Consider the following 23881-nt stretch of genomic DNA (forward strand, 5'->3'; position numbering starts at 1 on the left):
GAGAATAAATGAGAATGGAAAGGAGCCAGAGGAGGTTAGCAAAGACGTGCAAGCTTTCCGCAATGTATCAAACAAAAAAAGGAAGTAAAAAAGGAATGAAGAATAACTGGAAATTAGTAACTCACAACTGGCTAAAATAATAAATTCCTTTGTTTTCATTGGGGTTTGTTCTAGTGAGAATAACATAGGAGTTGACTGTGCAGTGCAAGAACAGTCACAATAGAAAAGTAGTGCCCTGCTACACCAACAAGTTTTCTTCCTTCGGTACCTGCTGGAACTGCTGTGCGTCAGAGGGACCGCGCATCCCCTGCCTCCCAGGGGCACGGCCTCCTCACGCCTGCAGCCAGGGCTGACGCCCACGCCTGACACCCTGCTCACCAGGCGTGAGGCTCTCACAGCTGGCTCCTACCTCACACGCTGCCTGGCGTCTCAGCCTACCCCGCTGCAGCCCGTGGGCCTCCCTCCCACGCCGTGTTGCCGTTTGTGAAATGCAGTGAGTCCTGCTGACCTGTCGCCCTCCGGCCATCAGCACTTGGCATGGTGAGGAACTGTCACAGAGAGTTACGCAGCCGCTGGGGCAGGAGGGGAAGGGGTGTGCAATGTCCACATTAGTTTTATGGCCTCCCCCGTCCATGGGCAGCCCCAACACAGCCTCAGGCACAGTTTAATGTAGCAGTATTTCACGTATAGGAAATGAAAGCTCCTAAGAAGGCAGCGTATGTACAGAGGAAGCCGTGACCTTATCTCTCCCTTATGCCTTCACACCTCTTCAGAGTGCACTCACTCTCCTCTCCCTTGTACAGGCACAGACCTGGCTGGCCTGTAAAACAGGAACTAAAAGACAAGAATGCAGCTGACAAGGGAGCTGCCTCTTCCTCTTCCTCATGCGCCTCTGCAGAGCCAGCAAAGATGGATGACCTGCTTCTGCCGTGGGAGGAGCAGCTGCCAGGGCTCGCTTTATGGGAGCCTTCTGGAGACCTGTAACCTACCTAGCTCTGAGACAACTCACATGTGCTGTCCTCCAACCTCTATGTTTTCTAATATCTCCCTCATTACATGGAGTAGAACATCATATATGTAGTATCCAATAAAACAAGGTAATCAATCAAGCACAATCTGAGTCATGATTGCAATACAAATAACTGACAGAAGCTCACAGAAGACAGGAAATTGAGAGCAACTGTAAACATCAACAAGACAGAAAATTAACTCCTGTGGAAATTGCACAATTAGAAGCTTGGGCAGATATGGATAGACTCAACTTCCAAAAATCATGGCTGCAGTTAGCGAGAAGTAATCTAATACTTGGTGAGGGGGTGAGGGCCAGAGACCAAAACACCTCCAGAGACCAAGTAGAATAAAAGTCAGCAAGTAGGATTATTTGCTTCATTTTGGCACTGTAAAATATTTAGGCGTGCTTGCTTTGGGGAGGGGGGGCAGGGGTGGAAATATTTCTTCTTGGCTTGGTGTAGAGTGACTGCACTGTTATTATGATTTTAAAACTCAAAATGGTGGTCCTGAGAAAAATAAGATATATGAATGTATTGTTGGATTTTTCACACTTAGCACTTCCTTCGAGTACTATGCCCTCTGCACAGAAATTCAAGTGGGACCAAGGAGCAGTCTGGAGAGGACTGGAGATGTCTAGTGCACTAGAGCAGGGTAGAAGTGAGAACTAGGCTACCACTTCAGGAGTACTTAGTACCCTTTGAGTGGATGGCTGCAGATAAATGGCTGTAGTAGCATCATTCATATATTTTTTAACTTGAAATGCGCTGAGCAAATGCCAAGGTTGCTGGCACTATTCACTCAGGTAGTCCTACTATGGAAGTCCTGTCATGGAACATGGGCTGGGGTTTCGGAGCTGGAACTTGAACCATCCAGTGTTTGGAGCATCCATAAAACTTGCCATCTGGCTCATCATGTTCACAACTATTCAAGCGTACGTGTTCTGTACACTCACAGTGATGTGCTATCACAAGCTGAGCATCCATTTGTCGAAGTGAACTGCAATTCATGGTATAGGAACACAGTGGACTTATAAGAGGGTTCTGAAAAGAGAGGATTTACATTCCATGCTGATTCAAAGGCAGGTGCGAAGCAATCTCCATATACTGAATCTATGCAAGCAGGCTACGTACAAGTTATTTAGAGCTGCCCAAGGAAGCATAAGAAGTTATGAAAGGAAATAATACATAGGAAAGTATACTGGTAACATGGCAGTAATGCTGCAATGATTCCACAAGTCATTGAGATATTGTATAAAGCACATTTTGAAGAAAAGAAAAAAAGCAGTAAACAAATCACAGAACCTTTTACTTTAATTGGTGCATGAGTTTTGGAGATTTAGGGTTTTCAAGATTCTTCCTCTCTTATCTTGAGGGTTGAGTCTTCCTTGATGAAAAGCAGAGATGTTCAGATGATTGCATGTGGGAGTCAATGCTTTAAGGGGAAATTCTAGGTACCAGGGGACTCCCAGTAAATCCGAGATCTGGCCGGAGCTCCGTCAGCGACCGAGGGCCGCGGCTGGCCCCGCGGGTCCGTGGGCGATGCCCCGACTCAAACCCCGGTGCAGGGTCACCGCCTCTGTCGCTGCAACCCGAGCGAGGGGGGTCTGGCGGGCGGAGGGGGAGCTTCAGGTGGCCGTGGCAAAATAAGAGAGGTGTCAGCAAGGCTGTAAAGAGCCCACAGGATGCTAGGTGAAGGGCTAGGTGACCGAGCCCGCCCGTCCCCGCCTCCGCAGCGGGCCGCGGCGCGGGCCCCTTCCCGCACGTTCCGGCAGGGGCGGCCGATGCGGTGGCAGCCGCCGCTCCGGCAGCGATGCCAGCCGCTCCGGGGCGGGATCGGCGCTTCGCCACACCTCACACCGCCCCCCCCGCCCGGGTGGCCCCGCGGGAGGACATTGGGGGCCGCCCCGGGGCTCCTGCGCCTGTGCGCCGGGCGCCCCTCGCCCCCGCCCGGGCTCCCCCCGGCCCCGGACGCTGCCCCCACCCCCTCGGCCTCCCGCCTTCCCCTCCTCTTCCCCTCCCGGTCCCTCCTCCCCGCCGGCGCCGGCCGTGCCCGCCTCGCTCCCCGCCCCGGCTGAGGGGCGGCTGCCGCTGCTGCTGCCGGCGGCGGCTCCGGGAAAATGTCCGAGCGCGGCGGCTTCTACCGGCAGGAGCTGAACAAGACGGTGTGGGAGGTGCCCCAGCGCTACCAGAACCTCACCCCCGTCGGCTCCGGCGCCTACGGCTCCGTCTGGTAGGTGCGGGGCGGCGGGAGAGGGGCCGGGAGCCGGCAGGTGCTGCCGGCCGGCAGCGGGGGGGGGGGCAGCCCCGGCGCCGCCCCACGGGGGCAGACGATGCTGGGCAGGCGGGAGGGCCTGGCGTCGAGACCCGCGGGGCCGTGCCGAGCGCCGGGGGTCGTGTGCGCGGAGCGGGGCGGGAGGGGGGTGCCCGCGGGGCGGCAGCGGGGCCGGCCCCGAGCGTGCCGGGGCGGGGGCGTGTCCGCTGGGCAGCCGGGGTGCGCGGCGCGGCGCTGGAGCTCTCGCCCCCGGCCGGCGGCCCCGCGGGGCCGGGGCATGCCTCGCCGTAACCCGGGCAACCGCGCCCGCCGCCGCCGCCGGAGGGCGGCCCCTGCCGGCCTTCCCGCCGCTGCCCCCTCTCAGGCCGCCGCGCCGGCCGCTCAGCCGCCCCCCCGCCTCACAGGGGAGTGGTGAGGGTGCTGCCGGCTGCCCGCCGGGCCCGCTGGCCGCACCGCTGCCGGCGGCGCCGCCGCTCCCCAGCGCCGGTCAAACCGGCCGGCCGCCGCGGGGCCGCTCGTCGGTTGGCGCCGCTCGCGCCGGAGTGAAAACTGCCCCGAAGCCGAGGATCTTGCACAGTCATGGCGTGTCCGAGCCATGGGGCGGCAGCGGCAGGGCGCGGGGCACGGCTGTCGGAGCTCTCCCTGCTGCCGGCCCGGCAGGGCTCACCGGCGGGCCGCGGCCCTGCCCGCTCCGGCGCCGGGCTGTGATGGGGCTGCGCCTTGCAGGCGGAGAGGTTAGCGGGGCTGCCCCCGCGGGCCCGGGACACGCACCGCGAGGAGGAATTCCGTCCTCGGAAACAATGGAAGAAGCCCCTGGAGCGGGGCCGTGTCGGCAGGGCAGGGGTCAGGCAGGGCAGGCTGACAGAGGGGGGAGAGGGGTTTCACCCGGCCATTTCAGGGGGAATCGCAAATTAGGGCAGATTGCCGCCCGAGGGCTTCGGCGTCTTAGGGTTGCGTAAGGGTTTATCACATCTTACCGTAAAACGTTTCTCTTTTTTTGATAATTACTGTATCAGGTTTGCACTTTTGGGAACTCCCAGTGCAGAATGGGCTATTATTTTTGTATTTGATGCACACTTAACTATGCTTATAAAAGCTCTGAATCAATTTTTGGAAATAATAGTGGTGTTTAAGGGGTTTCTGAAAAAGAATCGTGTTTCTTTTGTGAGCTGGGTAAGTGGAATTGTGTAAAAACAATCCATAATGGGCCTTTAAATAAAGGTACTACACAAAAAAAAATTTCTTTAGAACTTAACTTTTTGCTGTGGACTAAACTTATGCATTAGTTGCTCGCTTTTTTCTCTTCACAGTCAGATACCAGAGAACAATTATGGAGTTTCATATTTGTTGCTTCCTTCTCTAGCTCTGTGAAATACCCCAATTACACGTAAACTAGGAATATGCATTTTAAAAACCTTCAATAATCAGCAGAAACACTCAGGACTAGTGTGAAGTATCTCTGAATTCTTTTCTTTTTTATTATTTCAGGCTTATGCTTGCACCAGGGAAATCTAGGCAAATATTGTGTGGCCGTTGGTACCTGCCATTGTAGTTAAGCATATAGTCCTGTGACTATCTGATGTGAATAGTTGCACAAGGACCCAGTTTATTTAGACTATAAAATCTTAGTTTACTTTCTGCTCGTTCATTTTACAAACTAGGAGCTGGATATACAGTAGGAGAGTAACTATTGTGGTGTTCCAATTGAACCTGCATTTCTGGTTATTTTCCCTATTTATGCTGACATAGTTTTAAGGGGAAGACCTACTCTGCTGAATTTTGTAATGAGATGTCAAGACTTGAGAAATTGCGAAGGAAATGAAAACATGTGGTAGTTCACTTGCAGCACAGCTGGTGCTTTTTTTTTTTTTTTAAACTGTTAGTGTTGTTAATCCATTGTACTTACTTCTTTTCTGTCTGCAAAGCCAAGGGAATCCTAGTATTTTATCAATGGAGAAGCCTAGGAACTGGGATATAAAATGGAGACTGGAAGATGCTATGGGAAAGATTTACTCTAAAATATACACTTAAGAACAGAATTACTCTATATTAATAGCCTTGTTAACATCGATGAACTATAAACCCAAACAGAAACTTGAATGTGAGGAGAAGGTTCGCATCTCTCTCAGAAAAGCCATCTATTTTTAGTGTCTATTGAAATTGATTTTCTTTTTTTTCCCCCCCTCTATGTGCCTGTGCTTTACCCAGGAGACCCATGAGAGACGATGATTCCCTTGAGTAATATGCTATATTGCTTTTGTGAATAATTGTACTCCTATTCAGTAAAATATCTAAAAACATATTTAAGTCTTACAGAAACCACTGGAATTAAACAAATTCTTAAGTGCTTTGCTGAATAGAAGCCAAGGTCCTGAACTCTAAACACTGGCTTTAAAACAGGAACAAAGTTGTTGTAACAAATCTTTTTCTACCTCAGTGAAACTCTTCTCTAGTCCTACTCTTTCCTTTTTTACAGTAAATTATCAGTCACATCCGATAGACTTGTGCAACTGAAGTGATAACTGGTAATAAGAAACATATTGTAAATATTTGCATTTAAGCTAACTTCTGCTTGCCCTTTTTTTGCTTGCAGCTCAAAATCAATAGAAGAGTTTGTGTCAGGAGGCTGTGTTTTGGCCCAATTTATTGACATCTCGTAAGTCTAATAGAATTTGTGTTTGGGTTAGTTTTTATATGCAGATGCATCAAATGTGCTATGGAGATAGATATTATTGTTTTAAAACAGAATCACTTTTAGAGAGGTATCTATATCAAGCACAGTGCTTTCCGGTATGTTTTTCTTGTTTTTTATTTGGCTGTGGAATATGTATAAAAAGCAAACCTCCTTAGCATAAAGAGCTCTACCACTTTTCTCACTTTTTTAATGACACATCATAAAGAACAGTCCTCCTTGGAAATCCTCAGAACTCAGCCGCTCTGCCAAGTGGAGTTGCACTTCAGCATCTACGTGAACCACAGAGAGAACTGTGAGGTCTTTCCCTCAAGTACTTCACCCTTGCAGTACATTTTGTGTTGGTCTTCTATTTTAACTCTGCGGAGGGCTTCCTTTTACCTGGGCTCTTTCCTATGGCCTTTCAAGCTGGTGGATGTTCTGTCATTTGCTGCTGTCAGATCTGATTTTTTTTAAATTTAGGAAAAAAAATTTAAGCCCTGTGGGAGTGCGCTGTGTGTATGGTAGTTTAATTACATTGAAAATGATCGATGGAGTCTTCAACAGTACGTTCTGGTTAATTTTTCTTTTTTCAGGGGTTGTTTGCGTATTAGCAAATAATCAAATTTACATGCACAACTGTTTCTTTTGGAGTTGTTTTCTTTTTGTGCTATAGCTTTGCTTATTAAGTTGAGGTTTTTTATATTAGACAATTATTTTAACTCTTCCTCAAGCCAAAACTCAGTTAGTTTTTTTTGAAAAATGCATTTTCATAGTGTCCACCCTCAAAGTTGGATTTATCTCTCACAGAAGTCAAAGAGCTGGTTGACTCTTATAGACTAGGCACTATCCCTGCTAATTGTGAGTTTTAAAAACATTTCTGATTTTAAGTGCAGCATTTAAGCTGATAGCCATTTAGATGGGAAGCAAGCAAGCTTACTTTCACAAGGTAATCTTCACCTACAACCATTTCATTTCAGTTCTAGAGAAAAGAGACAATTCATGTCTCAGGTCAAACTGGATTTTAAACTCTTGTCCCTTGTGACTCTGCCTTTTAAATAAGAATTCTGGCTGTGTTTGAGTTTTTCAGCTGTCCCGGTGATATTGCTTACAAACTGGACCTCTGGCCTGCAGCATCTCTGCCTCCCTGCTGTATTACCCTGGAAGGTCCACTATGGTTTGGTACCTGTCCATCTTTTCCTCTGGGAGCTGGCATTACCACCTGCTTGAGAAAGACCTTCTTCATCTCTTCTTTTTTTTAAAGACTTTTAATTATACCACAAATTATGTAACGTAGATAGATTTTTGGTTTACTGTTGTTTTTGTTTGTTTGGGTTTTTTTAAGCCTGTATGCCTCTTTTCATGCCAGCTTTTGTAAACTGTCTTCCAACCTACTTAGTCCTATTTTTGCCTGGGAGGTATAGACGGCCTTCTGCAGCGTGCTGTCTCTGATCTCTCCAACAGGTTGTTTCTCATTAGCATATTGCAAGCTCTGTGTTCTGCCTTCTTTGGAAAGAACAGACCTTGCAAGATGAACCAAAGTGAGTCCAGAGCTTCTTCCCAACCAGAAACTCCTGCACTGTTTCCTCGGAGGCCGTTGGCATCAATAGTACTTACATCATGCAGTCAGTCTCTTTTAATTTTAAGAGTATGCAATGCCTAACACCGACTCGGGTGACATAACACATTTTAAAAAAGAGGCCTGCTAAGTCAGAGTGTAATGGCACAGGCCTCAGTTCAAGAAAAGCGGGAAAGCAAAGCCTGCCTTAAGTCATTTGCACAATGCGGCATTTCAGCAGGTCCCTCTATCCTGCTAACTTTAAGTGCATGCTTAAGGTCCATTAAGTTTTTGTCCTGGCTAATGTTGGGTAAAAATGGGGGAAGGTGGGGTGGTGTTTAGGCTTCTATTTTGCTTTGAGGAAGTACAAGTGGAAAAAGAGAAGCAAAAAGCTTTAATCCTGAAGTTTAACCCCTTCTTTCCCCCATCCACCCCGTCCTGTGCTTCTGGTTAGATTGTCACTCACAAGTGTTTTGAGGGCAGTAGCTTGCAAGACTGGAATGTCACATTACTGATACTGTCCTTTTCACATCAAGGACCTCTAAGGAGATGCTGAGACAACTTAGTAGCATGTGAGGTTTTTTAAAAGCTGATATAAATTGTCTTTGACTGACAAAGAGGAAAATTCCTTCATCCAAGATTGTACTTGATGACTTTGGGATGGTTTTTTAAAGGGAACTTTTACTTAGCTGTAGTGATACTAAGTATATGATTTCAACTATGAGATCAGGTTACTGGAGTTATGGTATGTGTCACTGTAACATTACATGCTAGTTTAAATAGTAAATGCTGAGATAAACCTTTAAAGTAGTAGTAACACTCACCTGCTGTATGTAAATACAGCTGGATACTGAAGACCGTATAGATCTCTACAGGCTAAAGGCAGAATCCCAAGCACGTGTAGAGCCAGTTGATTTCAGTGGACTCCCTTTGGGCTGTTCCTCTTTCAGATTAGGTCTTTTGTTTCCAATGCAAATACAGGGGCTGAACTTCATCCTACATATGTTTATGCTTATATTTTATTGGAAACATTTCAAACAGTATTGTTAAAATACTACTGTCCAAGATCTGTTAGCAGTTGTCTGGTTTTGGTATGCATCATTCAGAAGCAAAGTTTTGAAGCCTTTCATTAGTTTTGCAGATGTTTACAATGAGCCCTTCTAAGCTTATTCAAAGACTTGCTTGAAAACTGAGTGAGAGATGAAGGCCGATATAAGAATCCAGTCAGAGGCGGGACACCTCTTAAGAGTGAGTATATGTAGTAACGATACTTACAAACAAGGCCTTGAAAGTGAGGTTGCAATGGGGAGGAGAACCAAGTAAAAGGAGTTGCATGATCAATGTTACAGGTTAGGAGGAGGATCTTTGCAGCAGCATTGCTAGAATGAATGGATGAAAATAAGTGAAGCAACAAAAAATGTTGCCAAGTGAGAAAGACCCTCAGAGGAACGTGATGAAATAGCTGTTAGGAATGAAGACACAATGGGATTTGCAGCTACAAAGCCAAGGGAGGTCAAGAATTCAAGAAATTTTGTGAAAGATACATGACGGAAGATGGAAGAGTGTTTCTGAGCACTGGCCAGGGAGACATCACTAGAGAGTTTGTTGAGAGTGGTTTTGTTGCAGTACTAGGATGGAATGCAGATTGCTTGTCATTCCTTTGTCTAGTTTCATCCTGCATATTTTCCAGCTGTTGGAACAGTGTAGTTACTGACTTTGGAAGGGAAAGGGAAGTGGGATGGTAATTAGTGGAGTCAAGGTTCCTATTTTAAATGAGAATGTCTAAGAATGCTTTTAATGAAGGAGACTGAATCAGGAAGGTGGTGTGGAGAAGGATGAAAAGGGCTGAGAGTGGCTGTGATGGAGATATCTCTGTAGGATGCTGTCACTAAGCCTGTGGAGTAGTTCAAGAGCAGATGAGAAACATCTGTATGTGTGTGAGGAGCGTGGTGGAGGGACTTGTAGGAGGGGTGAAGAAAAGGCAAGCTCAAGAAGTGGGGAAGACCACTTTGTATTGTGCAGGTTTTCTTTCAGAAGGAATTAATGAGATCTTTTTCAGAGAGGGAGAAATGGGATGGAAGAGAGATGAGAGGCATGAGCCGAGCCAGTTGTGGCAGAAAGGCAGCAAGGATCATGGAATTACAGCCTTCTGTGTGGCTGTAGGAATACATTAGCAGAATAAAAGTTCCCTGCAGAGGGTCTCCTCCATCCCTGCTTCAATATAATTTGTTATCATATGCACCTTCCTGACCACATGATGCAGCAGTGCCATAGCTAACTGCTTTCCTCTCCTGCCGTGGGTCGTGATTGTGATTGCGGTTGGCTAGGGAGCACAGTCCCTGTTCCAGAGCCCTTAAAGTCTTAGGGCCTGGTTGCTTCAACACAGCTTCCCAAGGAGCTGTTTGCAATTTCAGAACCTATTAGCTAGTTGGTACCAAAAATCCAGTATCTTAGTTCTGTGTATACAGTCAGGAAGGGTGAGGGCGTTTCAAAACCCCTGCATGACTTGGGAACAAATTGCTACCATTTAATATTTTGGCCATTGTAGAGAGAGAAGACAGGAAATGTGAAGGAGAAGTGGGGGAGGAACAGGAAAAAGGAGGACAAGAACGTAAGTGAGATTTCATCTGTTTAGGTTTATGTAATGTATTTGAAAGCACCGGTATTTTTCACGTTAAACTTTATATCCAGATTAACTACAAGCATTTCTAGCTGTAGCTTCGAAGCCCACAATTTATAACTACCTGGCAGTCTTTTTTTAGTGAGATGCTGAATAGAATACATTTGTCATTAGCAGTGTACTGGCTTAGTGGCAGCTGACGGATTTTCTTGTTTACATACTGACATTGGGCTTATAGGCCATCTAAAATACATGATTATTTTAGTATCCATGAGTTGGTTACACGTGCTGAGGAAGCTAACAGCTTATGACCCCAACCTTCTGTATGTTTTTCTCACAAGTATGATTTTAAATGCATCACTCCCACTGATATAAGCTGTACTGTCTATAACTTCACCTAGAAAAGTGTGACTGCTCCTCTGTAAAGTTATCTGAATATTTAAGTCACTGTGGAGACATAAGAAACAGATCAGAAAATAAAAAATAGCTTGTGGATTCAGAGGCTGATACAGCATTTTTATGATCATATTGTTACACTGAAAGAAGACTGGTGATGTTTTCACGTAAACATATGGATAGCAATTATTTTTTAGTATTTTTCAGTGTCTGCTTAACAGTATGTCCATATTTTTATGTTGGTTATGGAACAATTATGTTACATATGTAAGAGATATTTTGTGCTTTTATATTTAGATTTAGTGGTAAATTAATCTGAGGTAGTTGACAGTGATTGTACTAAAGCCAAAACAATTGGTGCTAATGCTCAGCATGGTGTGTTGGAATAATATCCAAGTGATGGGATGTAATTTTACAATGCAATAACCTGTCATCATCAGGCAAGGTTTTTTTTCTCTAATGAGGAGATTAACATGTTGTTTCAGAGCTGCCCGTTACTCATCCTCCCACCTTTTGTCTTGCTACCATCTCATTTTTCTTTATGGTTTCCTTCTGATGCACATATATGTCGTGATTTGTGTAGTTTAGTAAACAAACACATACTCTGCAGCTTAAATCTAGCTCTTAGAGCGTGGAAATCACCGACTTGAACTTGCATAAAGTAGCAAAACATTTATAAAGAAACAAATGAACCATTTCCTGGGTTTACTTTGTTGCTTAACTTAAGCTTACTGTGGGTGGCCTTTTTCTGTTGTTCTCTTGCTGCACTGCCAATAGCTGTTATGGTCCGTTTTCTGGCATTGGATAGATGTGTGCTTTTTTCAAGACTATTCTATATCTCAATAAAAAGTAGCTCTATTTATTTAAAAAAAAAAAAAAAAAAAGAAGTTGTATTTTAAAAAAGAAGAGCAAGATCCTGGAGAAGACCCAGAAGACAAAGCTCACAAACTAAACCTTGCAAACAAAAACCAAAATCCGTGTGACTCATGTGATGACTTTCATTCACTTAGATGACACTAATGAGAAATGTAAAAAGGGTTGTCATTCACTGCAGTTGTGAGGAACCCAGATTATATGATTGGGCACTAGCAAATGTCCCAGGGCAGGGTTACTGTGTGTCCCCCTCTTCTATCTTACTTGCCAATGCACGGTGCAGTAAGGGCTGCCTGCCTCAATGATTAGGTTCTCTGTGTGTTGACCCCTCTTCCGTTCCTTCCCCTCAATGCTTGCTCACATACACCCTTCTGCTGCTGTTACTAGTTTTTCTCAGGAATTCAGGATCTTACAAATTAAGGGGACATTTGTCCACAAGGAGGTTCATTTCTCCTGTAATGGAAGGAGTCAGTGGGTACATGAAAGGATGCTGAGGTCTGTGGATAAGAGCTCAAAGTGGTGGCTGTACTAAATATGTGGCAGAAATTCTGTGTACTTTCAATTTTGTTTTCTGGATGTTACCTTCTTTCTTACCAAAATCAGTAAAGTTCTGCCCATGTGAATCTGTGTTTTGAGCATGAATTGCATTTTTTTCTTTGTTTTTTCTCTTAACGCTTACATGTAATGGGGAATCTTCACGTGTTCTGGAGGAACGTGACCCAGTGAAGGAAAGAAAATTGTGTTGTGCTGCAGTGAAAGAAATAAAAATAGAAGCCTAGAACAATATGGGGAAAACCCAGACCCAGTGTCATTGTCACATGTAGCAAATTTAAGGATCTGCTTGTGTACAGCATTCTCTCCAAGTTTGGTATAGTGTGTCCAACCAGTTGTCAAACTTCTGATGATGTAGGGGTAACAGCCTCGCAAGCTGGGACACTGAATTATATAAAATAAATTGGAAAAGTTAGTCTTCTCTGTATTTTTTGCACTTAACCCCAAATAATCCCTTAGAATAAGTATACCTGATTATTTTTACAGATACAATGCTTCCACAAGCATAAAATCACACTTTGTAGACAACCAAAACCTCGTCGTTAGCTGGAGTGGTGGGGACGGAATGTTGGCTGACACAGGTAACCTACAGCAAATGGGGAGTTCGCTGCAGATGCAAGACTGGCACCACGTACAACCAGCTTGGGTCATGCTTTTTCATTCTGCATCAGCTAGACCTGAGCTGGCTGCAGGAATGAAGAGAACTTGCTGGACCAAACACTGCACTCAAGCTGAACTTTTTCCAGGCATTGTGGGTAGTACCGTGCCCAACTAATAAGCCCTCTCCGAGCCCAAAGCATCAGGAAGTTCAGGGACTGGCTGTAGTCCAAGGGAACCAGTTGATCCCAGGAAGAGTTCTTCCTGCATTGGATACTGGAGTTTACTAAATAGGATACGAGTTGGCTCCATGCGTGGTTTGTTAGATTGGGCTCCCGCAAGCACCCCTCCAGCTGTTGAAGCAAATTTGATCCTGAAGGCTAAGTAGCCATAGCTGAATAGTGTGCTCCTAATCCCAAAAGCCCTGAAGGGTCTGAGCAGGGTGCGCACGTGAATGGCTTGTCTGTCCAGTATTACTGCTCTGCAACCACAGAGGATAAACTGCCCGTGGATACTAGGGAAATGACTGTATGTACAGCCATGTTTATAAACATCAGCTACTGAAAATCCATGCCACATCAAAAGTCATGAAGTTAGCATGAAGCTGTTAAAATCCTGTGCTTTCTGCCTCTTGAGTTTCTGGACTGCATTAGCTTCCTATGTTCAAACTTTTCTCTGAAACCTTAAGAACTGGGAAAATGTGCATATAACTAGAGATTCATATTTCATCTAGTGGAACTTCAATAGAATTGTTAAATATAGGAGTTGACAACACTGAAAAGGTAGGTCTAATTTAAGCAATGATTGAAAATCACGCTAAGCAAAAGTCTCTAATCTGTGTGAAAATGATGCCATCCCTGTAAGCAGAATAATGGCTTTTTATCCTTGATCTTGGAAAGGACAGACAGCAAAAAATGCGTCATAACTGCGAAAGGTTCTGGGTCAAGAATGATCATATCTGAAAAAGCTATTGCTAAGATTGTTACAAAGTTGTTTCTTGTAAATTTAAAAAATAGTAATAATTGTGTTTCTTTTAAAATTATGATAGAAAGTCTGTCTAAAGTGGTGTTCCTGTATCCTATTGAGGCATGTGAGCATACTGCTTAATGATGATGTCAGAAATACTCACTGATATGCAATTAAAAAGTCACATATTGTCACTGCCTACAACAAATGAAATGCTAACAGTAAAGAATAGATTAGAGATGGGAGACAATATCCTTTTGTAAGTATCAAAGTTTATCTCCATCATACTGTTCTGTCCAGCTACATGAGGTAACATCATAATCAGAGGTAAGACACCTCAGAATGAATAGTTTCAAAGAAACTCAGGACACAGTAGCTGAACCATTGGAAGGATGATTCGTTTCCAGGTGTAAGTGAGTATAAACCATGTATAAATACAAGTGGTTGGCCAAAGCTGAAGCCTGTAGAAAGTAACCTTGTAAAAGAAAAAGGCACTATAAGTTGCCGGCAGTTGTTTGTGAGGCAATGCAAACACCAAGAGACTGGCAGAGAAGCCCTCTCCAGTCTTGATGCAGAAGTGGGAAGGGTGTGAGTTGGGTGTCATGCAGGGTAAGGGAAGGTGAGGGCCCCTAACTTTTTTCTTCCCCGTTAAACTAGTTAACAGCATGGGTTGGGGTTGGTTTTTATGGTTTTTTTTTAAGAAGCTGTTTTGAATCATTTTAGTCGGACTGGTTACAGGCCCCCAAGGAAGGGTTTGCAGGTGCCAAGCACAGGCGGGCCCATATTTTCACCATGACTGGGACCAGAGATGTCCTATCCAGGGACTAGTCTGAAAGCTGAACATTCTTGGGGAAATCACACAGAAAGGGAAGCAGCTCATCCTGCCACCTAACAGTTTACTCAGGGGATGATGAGTGATTCAGGGGACAACCCAGATTGCAGCTATGATGATATAATAGCAAGAGGGGGAGACCGAGTCTAAAATAAGAGGCGTAAGTGTACATGGGGAGGAATGCAGGCAGTGGCCTGCCGCTTGCAAAATGTGATCACAGAGGCAGTAGCAGGGATCACAGATGCAAGTCATCCTTGAATCTGACAAACAAGAGAGTTCAAACAACATGAAATCTATATTTTTGAATGCTTCACTGTTAACAACTTGAATTATGATGATGGTAAACCAGGCAAGGAAACAGCCTGAAGGCGTTAGCTCTAATTATCATTTGGTACAGTTTCTTGACTGCAGAGGAACTCGTTTAAACCAAGTCAGTCCCTGGCCTGTGTAGCTTCAATTCATGATTTCCCATTGCAGGTCCCAGGACTCAAGTTGCCATTTGTTTTCTCTTTCCTTTTTTTTTTTTTTTTTTTTCCCTCTCTCCTTATGTGCTTCCATCCTGGGTCTAAAAAGCTGCTGTCATAAGAATTACTGAAGCTAAAAAAAATAGTGCTTTGTACTATTTGAAAGCTTTGCAGCCTTGAGTCATATGGAAGGTAAAAAGCAATCCATCTCGAAGATCAGTGGTTTTTAAACCACTGAAACCCACATTTGACCTTACAATTGGGAGGAGAGGGATATTTATCATCATAACGGGATTTAAAACCTAATTCCTCCTAGCCTTGTACAATGTACACAGTATTTCACAAACCAGTACAAGCATGAGTGGGAAGGCTTGTGAATTACCAGAAAGAGCAGAGATGTTAAGCACAGACTGCTGTTTTGGGCAATGTTATTTATCTGGATAAACATTTCCTTTTCCACTGGAAAAAAGTTGGAAAGGATATAGAGACTATGTATTTGTGAGACTTGGCGGTGTTCTCCAGTGGCTTTGTTGGCCAGGATTACACACAGGGCAATTATATCTAAGCTTTGTTACATGAACAGCTAAGCATTGGCTTCCTTTTTATTTCTTCAGATTTATTTATGCAACCTTCATGTTGTCCCTGTGGCCAGTCATGTGGAATTTAAGATATATCTGTCGTCAGTTCATCTCACACCGTTCATTCCTTGAGCTGCTCTACACATTTGAGCTACATAGCGTCCTCATATCCTGAATAACTGTGTCCCTACCCTACTGTCGGAACAAGTATCTCTGTTGTATCCCTTCCACCCGCTCCTCAGAGCGATACCAGCCTTCTCCTTCTTCCTGTGCATGCTTTCTTCTGCTCAGGGAATGCCCTTCCTGAGGTGCTCAGCAAAGCCACACCCTGTACACCTTTAAAACTTCCCTGAAGATCCACTTCTGTGATGCTTGTGAGAAACTAGCTAATTTATCTGCTTATCTATTTCATTTATCTCATGAGTGACTCACTCCTTCCATGGTGCCTGCAAGAAACTTGTTGATTAAATCTACTTCCTCTTACTCTGTTTTTACCAAATAAAAATGTTGCTGGATTGTGCCCTGCGTTGGCCTTCGTGGAGGCTGGGTGAATTCTAGGATAACTGCCTCTTTGTTGCTTGTATCCTTTGTTGCTTCTCATTAGAAACACCACCTTGTCCTCCAGCTGCCTGCAAATAAAGAGGCTTTGCTCTTCACTTGGCTCTTCATGACTTCAGCAGAGCACCAAATATGTGTAGGATTCCATCTACTTCGAGCTGATTATAGGCTCGGTGTATTAGTTTGGGAGCTACTCCAGGCATGATAAATGTTTTTTGTCTCTAGCAAGTGTCTCCTACCACAATTTGCAGGAGTGTCTAAAACACTGTTCATAAGGATCTAATAGCATTTGATGTGACTGTTGACTGTTGTCATCCTACTCCATGCATTTTCAATGTTATTGAATTTTCATGTTTGTAACTCCAAAAAAGTTCTGTAAGATAAACGTGTGTGAAGGTTCTTGGCTTGCTAATGCTCTCTAGCAAGCGAGAGTTATCCCCACTTTAAACAGAATTTCAAGGTATTTTAAATTGAACACAATTTTAACGTAATGGATAAGAGTAACAATTTAAAGAAATTTTTTTCTTCATAAGAGAAGGTAGCAAACTGAATCTTTTTATAATTGTACTGTGTAGTGTCATGAAGTAATGCATACAGGGATAATTTTTATTCCTGTGCTACATAACAGGCAGCATTTATTTGTGGCTTGTTGTGCTTGTCATCTCTTTCTAATGCACAAAAACCAGTGGGTCTCCCTTTTGTGCAAATGGTGACATGTTTATTTAGTGTCCTCTTCAGCGGGGCATCTCCATCTGTATGAAGTTAAGCCCATGCTGTGTGTCAGCAGGATCTGTGGGCTGGAGTATAAGACATGTACCCCTTGTTCACTTGTTACCAGCATTTCCCAAGGAAACGGTATGGCCTTGGCTATGTCAACATCCTAATTTGATACCAGTTTTGTGGCATTATTGTCTAGCAAGCTAATGGTCACATAGGTAATTAATATTGCTAGACACAATGGCAGCTTTCCTCTAATTAGTAAAGACTCCAGTTTGTTTGCTAAGACCCAGAGTTTGAATCCCCATATTTCCCTATGAGCCTTGCCTTGGAGCTGGAGGCTGGAGCTGCACTAAGGGAGCTAATTCTGTGGTTACTTTTCCTGCCATATGGGGAAGGGTTACCTGGGGATGAGTCCTGAACATTATCACAAGCATTAGTAATTTGCTAGATGGAAAACAAGGGAACTGTCTTTGAATACTCAGAGTTACTGCTGACTAGCTCCCCCAGCTGCAGTCCCTGAGTAGAAGGTGAAAGAGGGCAAAGGAAGGACTAAGAGCCCCCAAGAGAGTACCGGTTTCTCCAGTAAACCAGCTGAGAGCTTTGAAGTAGAACATGCCATCAACGTGGACTTTTTTTTTTCTCTTCTAGTTCAGCTTATGATACCAAAACAAGACAGAAGGTGGCAGTAAAAAAGCTTTCAAGACCTTTTCAATCACTTATTCATGCGAGGAGGACCTACCGAGAGCTTAGGTTGCTTAAGCACATGAAGCATGAGAACGTAAGTGGAGAGTGAGCTCTTTCCCTTCAGATTTTTATGACAAAAGTTTGCAATATAGGCTTAATTTCAGTTAGGTACAATCTTTTTTGAAAAGTATGTGCAGCTCTCTAGCTACCCAAGATACCTAGACCTAGCCATCTTATCTGCAGTGAAGTCACTGGACTTTAGAGACTTTCAGTAAAAGGCTGCCTTTTTATTGAAAAATGACCTAATTTCATCTTGAAGATGCAGCTAGTGAAATCCAAAACAAGTGGTCCTACTCTTCCCTAACTAAAGTAATAAGAGTGTTCTGCTCTCTACTGTTGGATGCTCTTGAAACATCAGTCCGGGAAAAAAAAATACCTCAAACCTGCTTTTGCTGGATTTGGATTCTGTTGAGAAATTAAGGGCAGATACTCTGCACTGAAGCAACAGTGTAATATCTAGATGAAAGATTGTAGAACTTCAGGCTCCAAATAATTGAGTACTATTCTAAGTTTATGTGGCAAATAAATAGTTGATTTCAGTGGGAGTATCTACGTGCTTAAAAGTAACTTGATGAATTGAAGCCTGAATAAAATATAGTGGACTGAAAAGTATCCTGGAGAAAGGATGCTAAAAAGGTTAAACAACAACAGAACAAGATAACCCATGAAATTGTGCATATTCTTAAGTGTAACAAGTGTATAAGCCATGTGTCAGCTTTTCTGTAATGAGACATTACTTTTCCTGCCTTTATTTCTGATTGTCTAAAGTCTTGTTGTAATTACTTTTTGTAATTAATATAATTTTCTGTTGGTCATGGAGATAGCTGAGGCTACACCTGTATAGACCACCTATTGTGCCAGTTGTACTAAGTTTTCAGGATGACCATATGTCATATTTTTGTAAGTTTCATCCCAAAAATGCTAAGCACTGTCAATACTAATTACATGTTGCTTTACAGATTTCTAAAAATAAAATGTCGATTCCCTCATCTTTCAGGTTATAGGACTGCTAGATGTTTTTACACCTGCAACATCAATAGAAAATTTTAATGAAGTGTAAGTAAAATTTTAAAATAATTCTGACTAGTTAGTAAGTAAGTAAGTACCACTCTGGTTTTAAAAAGGAAGCACATACTTTTCTAATAGACTTGCAGCCACAGTTGGCTTTGTGTGAAGAACCCAAATAAATCTTTTTGCAACTTTTCCACAAAAGAGGAGGCAGGAGGATGGGCCTCATTTTTGTACTTTTTTGAATGATTAATAAGATTATAGGTATATGGTAAATGGTTTGATGCTGCGTAAATGCCAGTAAACTTAAAACTTTTTCAGTTTGATTATGTGTTAGCTGTACATTATTTTTTCACAGCTAGATGGGATAGCTCAGGAATGCAGGAAATTATTCTGTTGGTTAACTGAGACAAGGTAAATTTAGGCTAGACTCCTGACTAACCTAGGACTAGGTGTGTTTTGGTGTTACTCAAACATACGATTTATGCTGAATTCCTCTTGGTTTACATCGTGTATAAGCACTTAGGTAAACAATTTAGCAGAAGAAATAGTAATTAATATATTTTTGTCTCCATGTAAATTAGTGGCCAAACCCCTTTGACTCTGGGGCAAAATTACACAAATGAGAACTGGGTATGATAGATGCGTACTTTTGTCCCAGCACTGTTTTTGGAAAAGAATCAACGTTTCTGCAGAATTTGTCAAAAAATAAAACTTCCAGTGGGGGCAGGGAGGGAAGTTACACAAAACACTCTTATTTCAACCAATCCAGTGTTAATCTCCATCGTCAGATATTCCAGAGCCTTGCAGGTACTGTAGTTTTGGTGCCTCAGACTCCCACTTTGGTGTTGAGTGAGGTGTCCTATTCATCTCAAAATATGATGCGTTCTCCCCTCATTGAACTGCTGTAGTGTGTCATGGAGAACACAGAGATAACAGCTTTTAATGTACCCTAAGGATTTTTGTTTTTCATGATATTAGATCTCATAGCTGTGATTCCATTATTAAAGCTCATAGCTGATTTAAAGGGCATAAACTGTGTGTTAGAAAATGGAAAAGGAACCTACATGGGAGTGTGTAGCTACTCTTTAGATGTGCTGCTTTTAGAAGGATTTACGTTCTGCCATTCTTAAATGAGGTGTGTTTCTTTGTTTTCTTCTCTCTGTTTTATTTTCACAGGTATCTTGTGACAAATTTAATGGGTGCTGACCTGAATAACATTGTGAAGTGCCAGAAGTTAACAGATGACCATATACAGTTTCTCATCTATCAGTTACTTCGAGGTCTTAAGGTACTGGCCAAATGCAGGAGTTTTAGAGTCAGCAACCAAAATGTTGTAGTAACGATTGATTCATTGCAGTGACAACACTTAAACACTTTTTTTTGTCTTAAGAGTGCGCAGATAGCAGCAATAATTTCAGAAATTATCAGATCATTTTTCTAACCAGAAATAAAACCCCAAGCCTGCCAATGTTTACATGCACAATACATGTGAGTACTCCCCTTGAACATTAACTTTACATCAGCGTCTATTTAAGTTATTATTGAAGGAGAATCACTTGCTATATAGCATCTCAAGTGAACATGTTCTGTAGCACACAGTATGTGTTTTAGACACTTAACTGTCAGGAGAAGGTAGTGAAAAAAACTTCTGAAGAATGTGAAATTGATAAAGAACGATATGGTAAGTAACTCACATTTGTGCTTTGAAAGACATGAGCCAGTTTGAAAAACTACAGCCCTGATTTTTTTAGAGAGTGTCACATGGGTGAAGAGATAACCAAGTTAGTTGGGTTCTTTGGGAAATGTCTGGAAGTAGAAGTTTATCCTAGCAACATACGATGTTGCACACAATCACCTAGGGTTTACTCTGCCTGTAAAGTCATTGTTTCCTTTAATCTTATCAGTTAAAATTGATACAATTAGGTGATTGGCAATGAAACTCTAGCAGAATTTTCTTCCAAAAGAATTAAATTACGTATCATTTTGCTGACATTAAACGTATAAGTGTCTATGAACAGGAGATGATGTAGAAAATGCTTCCCATTACTAGATGATAAGCATTTTCTCGTACCAGTGTTGATTTTCCCAGGTATAAGCAAAAAGAAAAGAGAGGGGTCAGCTGCTTTAGTAGCTAACTTGACAGTAATCGATATTTTAGACATGGAAAATAACTGTATGTTTAAAAGCAAGCCATGGTAAATACGGGCCCTGAAATATACTTATTACATGATTTTCAGCAAGTCACCTCGTGCCTGAGAGAGTAATTCTTATTCATGCATGGGGGTTCTGTCAATTTAAGTGCAAATTTTAGTGAATAAAAATTGCAGAACTGAGCCCTTAATTGCTTTGTCTCATTTACTTAAGTTAATAGCTTAATTAGGAAGATGTATTCTGGAGTTAATTATCCAGCTTGTGGTTTTGAATATATGGCTATATTGTGTCAGAGCTAAATAATAGTAAGAGTTGTGTTCTAAAGTGAATATTAATTTCAGAAATGCACTCAGGTGCATTTCTGGCTCTGTTTCAAGGGGGAGTGGTTGATGGTGGCTCATCTCTTCTGGAACTGAAATTCTCATGTCTCATTAGTTGAAGAACATTTGATCATATATAACTGCTCGCTTACATCTATGCTGGAGTCATTACAACGTGTATTCGCGTACCTGAGTAAGCTTTGGGCTCGCTGGTAGGTGTGTTCAGCGGTATGGAGCACAGGCTTCGTGCCCTGCAGAAGCTGTCTGAGCAGACGAAGCGTTAGTGTGGAGCTGCATAGTTTGGCAGACTCCTGAGCTGGCTGGTAGAGGACTGCTTGGTGGCACCGAGAGGAGCTGTTGTCGTTGTCTCAGCAGAGCAGGGACACAGCTCCTTCTGTCGCAAGCGGTGGTTTGGTTTCGTCTTCATTCAGCTGCTTGCAGCTGTGGTGAGGAGCGCTCAGGGGTGGCCCTGCCCTTCTGATAAACAGTGCATAGGTCTGGAACAAGAAGAATGCCCTTGTGTTTTCTTTGGGTTTTCCCAGTTGATGTACAGGTTTTACGTGTAATCGCTGCTCCTAAAAAAGAAGGTGAATTCACCTGTAGAGAATAGAAGAGAAGGTTTTCAAGGTCTTGCTGATCCTGGTCAGTAAGACCATAGATAAATTGGCTGTTAATCCTAACAAGTGAACGATAGGCAATTACATAGAGTATTACATAGGCAAAAAAATAGAGTAAGCTTTTCTCAATCTTTGAGTTTTAATGTTTTATGTAAAATAGCAGAGACACTAAATAGCCACTGAAATACTGCTTTGGGTCCCTGCTTTCAAAGTGGACCTGAGGTAATGCTGTGGCTTAGGTGGGTATTTTGGTCACTAACCTGTCCCAGGGTGCGAGTATCTCTCACCCACATTCAGCGTTCACAGTATGGGAAGGTGACTTACATCATCTAGGAGTCAACCATACTGCTCCCTAGGCCACTGACTTCACTGAGCCACTAGCTGATCAACGTGGACATCCAGATAAGACTGGAACAAATTCCAAATTGGTAAGAAACTTTCAACAGATGAATCACTGCAAGTGCTATCTTTTATGGTAGAATCTAGTCTTCATAGTTGCCCTTCTTGAAACATCCATCTCTGGATAAGACAAAACAAGGAGGTTTTGAAGTTCATCATGCCTCCGTTTGATCTGAAAATGTAGTGCGACATAAGGCTTTTCTGTATATAAAACAATCAGTCTCAGAAGCGAAAAGATAAGACAAGTGACTTATACCTTCCTTCACCTCTAACTTCAAATCTTACCTTTTTTTTTTCCTTTTTGTTTCACAGTATATTCACTCAGCTGGAATCATCCACCGGGTGAGTTCACTCATTGCGATAATAAAAATGAATGGAGTGTGTTCCTCTGTGCATCAAATGTGTATTATAACTATGTCTTAGTAACACTTTAAAAGGTTAAAATTGTACTTGACTGACTCTCTCTGTTCTGCTACAGGACCTGAAGCCCAGTAACCTAGCCGTAAATGAAGACTGTGAATTGAGGGTAGGTATCATGCTGTTGTAATGAAGAATGTTGTAAAAGCTCTCAAGGTGACGGTTTTCTGATAAAAAGCTACCATTTTTATTTCTGATTCCATTAATTTCATCTGTTTGCTACTGTTGCTCCCCGGGCATAGAAAACCCATTTCCATGAACATGTGTTTTCTCCCAAATGTTAACTTGGTATGAACACAAGTATCTTTGCAAAATGTTCATCCCTAGTTCCTCGCAGATGGTACGTAGGCTAGTAATTTGGCCCATGAGTGAGTACTTCACTGAGTATATCTTGAAAGTTTGACCTGTGATATGTATCTGCATCTGCCATGTTTAGATGAAGCCTTGTAACAACTTTCATTTTTACATCTATAGAATATACAAGCCAAATTAAATAATGATATGAAAAAAGATACCAGAATTACCAGTTACATTACCAGTTACAGGCAACCAAAAAAAAAACCAAACCCCAACCAAAAAGAACCCTCTAATCCGCACTTCTCAAATGCTATTTTAATGTACACGTCTATATAAATACATATCTTTGTGTATCTGTGTGGTATGATAGTACATAATAAGCATGAGACTCTAGAGAAGGAAAAGATGTCTTCTAGCTTTCTAAGCCTTTAAGCCTATGAATGAGAAGTTTAGCATTTCTCCATGACAGCCAGAAACATCTTTCTCCCTGTGACTGAGACTCTGATGTAATCACTTTATTCCAGCTGCAAGGGATTTAAGAAAAGATTCCAAATACTACAAGATCAGCAAAAAAATCACAATAGTGAATAAGAGCAGTGCAGTTAGGTTCTTGCACTAATCCGGATCTGTGGTGAGAAATTGTAGTTCCTGTTTGGTTCAGTGACACTTGCAGATGCTCAGCAAGTTTAATGATTATCCCTTTAATGTCTTCATGCATGTATGTTCAGCATCTGTGAAGTTCTGTGGGTCATCTGGGTCTGATCATGCACTCTAAAATGTGTGCTGTATTTTTGTACTGTCAGTAAAGGAGACTTTTAATCTTTTTTTCTATTGTTATGGTATCTGTGCACCTCCCTGCCTAGCATTTGTTACACTGCTCTTTGCTTTGTTTATATTTATAGCTTTACTTCCTCTGATACCAAATTACTTTCTAATAGAACAAACTAGTGGATATTTCCAGGTACAAACAAAAAAGAAATAGAAGCAAAAAGAAGGAAAACTTATGTGTGTACACATTTGATAGAAGGGATCAGCTATTAAAGAAAAATATTGCCGAAACCCTTATAAAAATAAGTGTTCGAGTTTCACACCGTTATTCATGCCTTGTTTGCCTCATGCTTTTATTTTTGCTTATTTAAGAAATAAATAAGGTTTTTAAAGTATATTAGAAGTAAAGATGTTAATGTGTTAGTTATATCTTAATATTTTTCTTTAGGCTTTTTATATCTTTAAATTGGATTATAACTGAGAAATTTTG

The 23881-nt window shown here is 42.6% G+C and overlaps 1 protein-coding gene across 4 annotated transcripts in view; it reads left to right on the forward strand.

Annotated features, from left to right (window-relative positions):
- The first annotated feature begins 616 nt into the window (after positions 1-616).
- Positions 617-23881, forward strand: part of MAPK11 (mitogen-activated protein kinase 11) — an 86593-nt gene continuing 63328 nt past the window's right edge. Inside the window, exons 1-7 of one of the 4 annotated variants that reach the window (XM_050905980.1) lie at positions 617-628; positions 3137-3240; positions 17316-17445; positions 18409-18467; positions 19599-19710; positions 22222-22251; positions 22388-22435. In XM_050905980.1, the coding sequence (XP_050761937.1) occupies positions 617-628; positions 3137-3240; positions 17316-17445; positions 18409-18467; positions 19599-19710; positions 22222-22251; positions 22388-22435 (495 nt within the window). Of the gene's footprint in view, positions 629-3099; positions 3241-17315; positions 17446-18408; positions 18468-19598; positions 19711-22221; positions 22252-22387; positions 22436-23881 lie in introns of those variants that run through there. The other 3 variants (XM_050905961.1, XM_050905999.1, XM_050905988.1) reach the window with 3 other exon arrangements.

This window comes from Gymnogyps californianus, chromosome 1, assembly GCF_018139145.2.
Source record: "Gymnogyps californianus isolate 813 chromosome 1, ASM1813914v2, whole genome shotgun sequence".
NCBI lineage: Eukaryota > Metazoa > Chordata > Aves > Accipitriformes > Cathartidae > Gymnogyps > Gymnogyps californianus.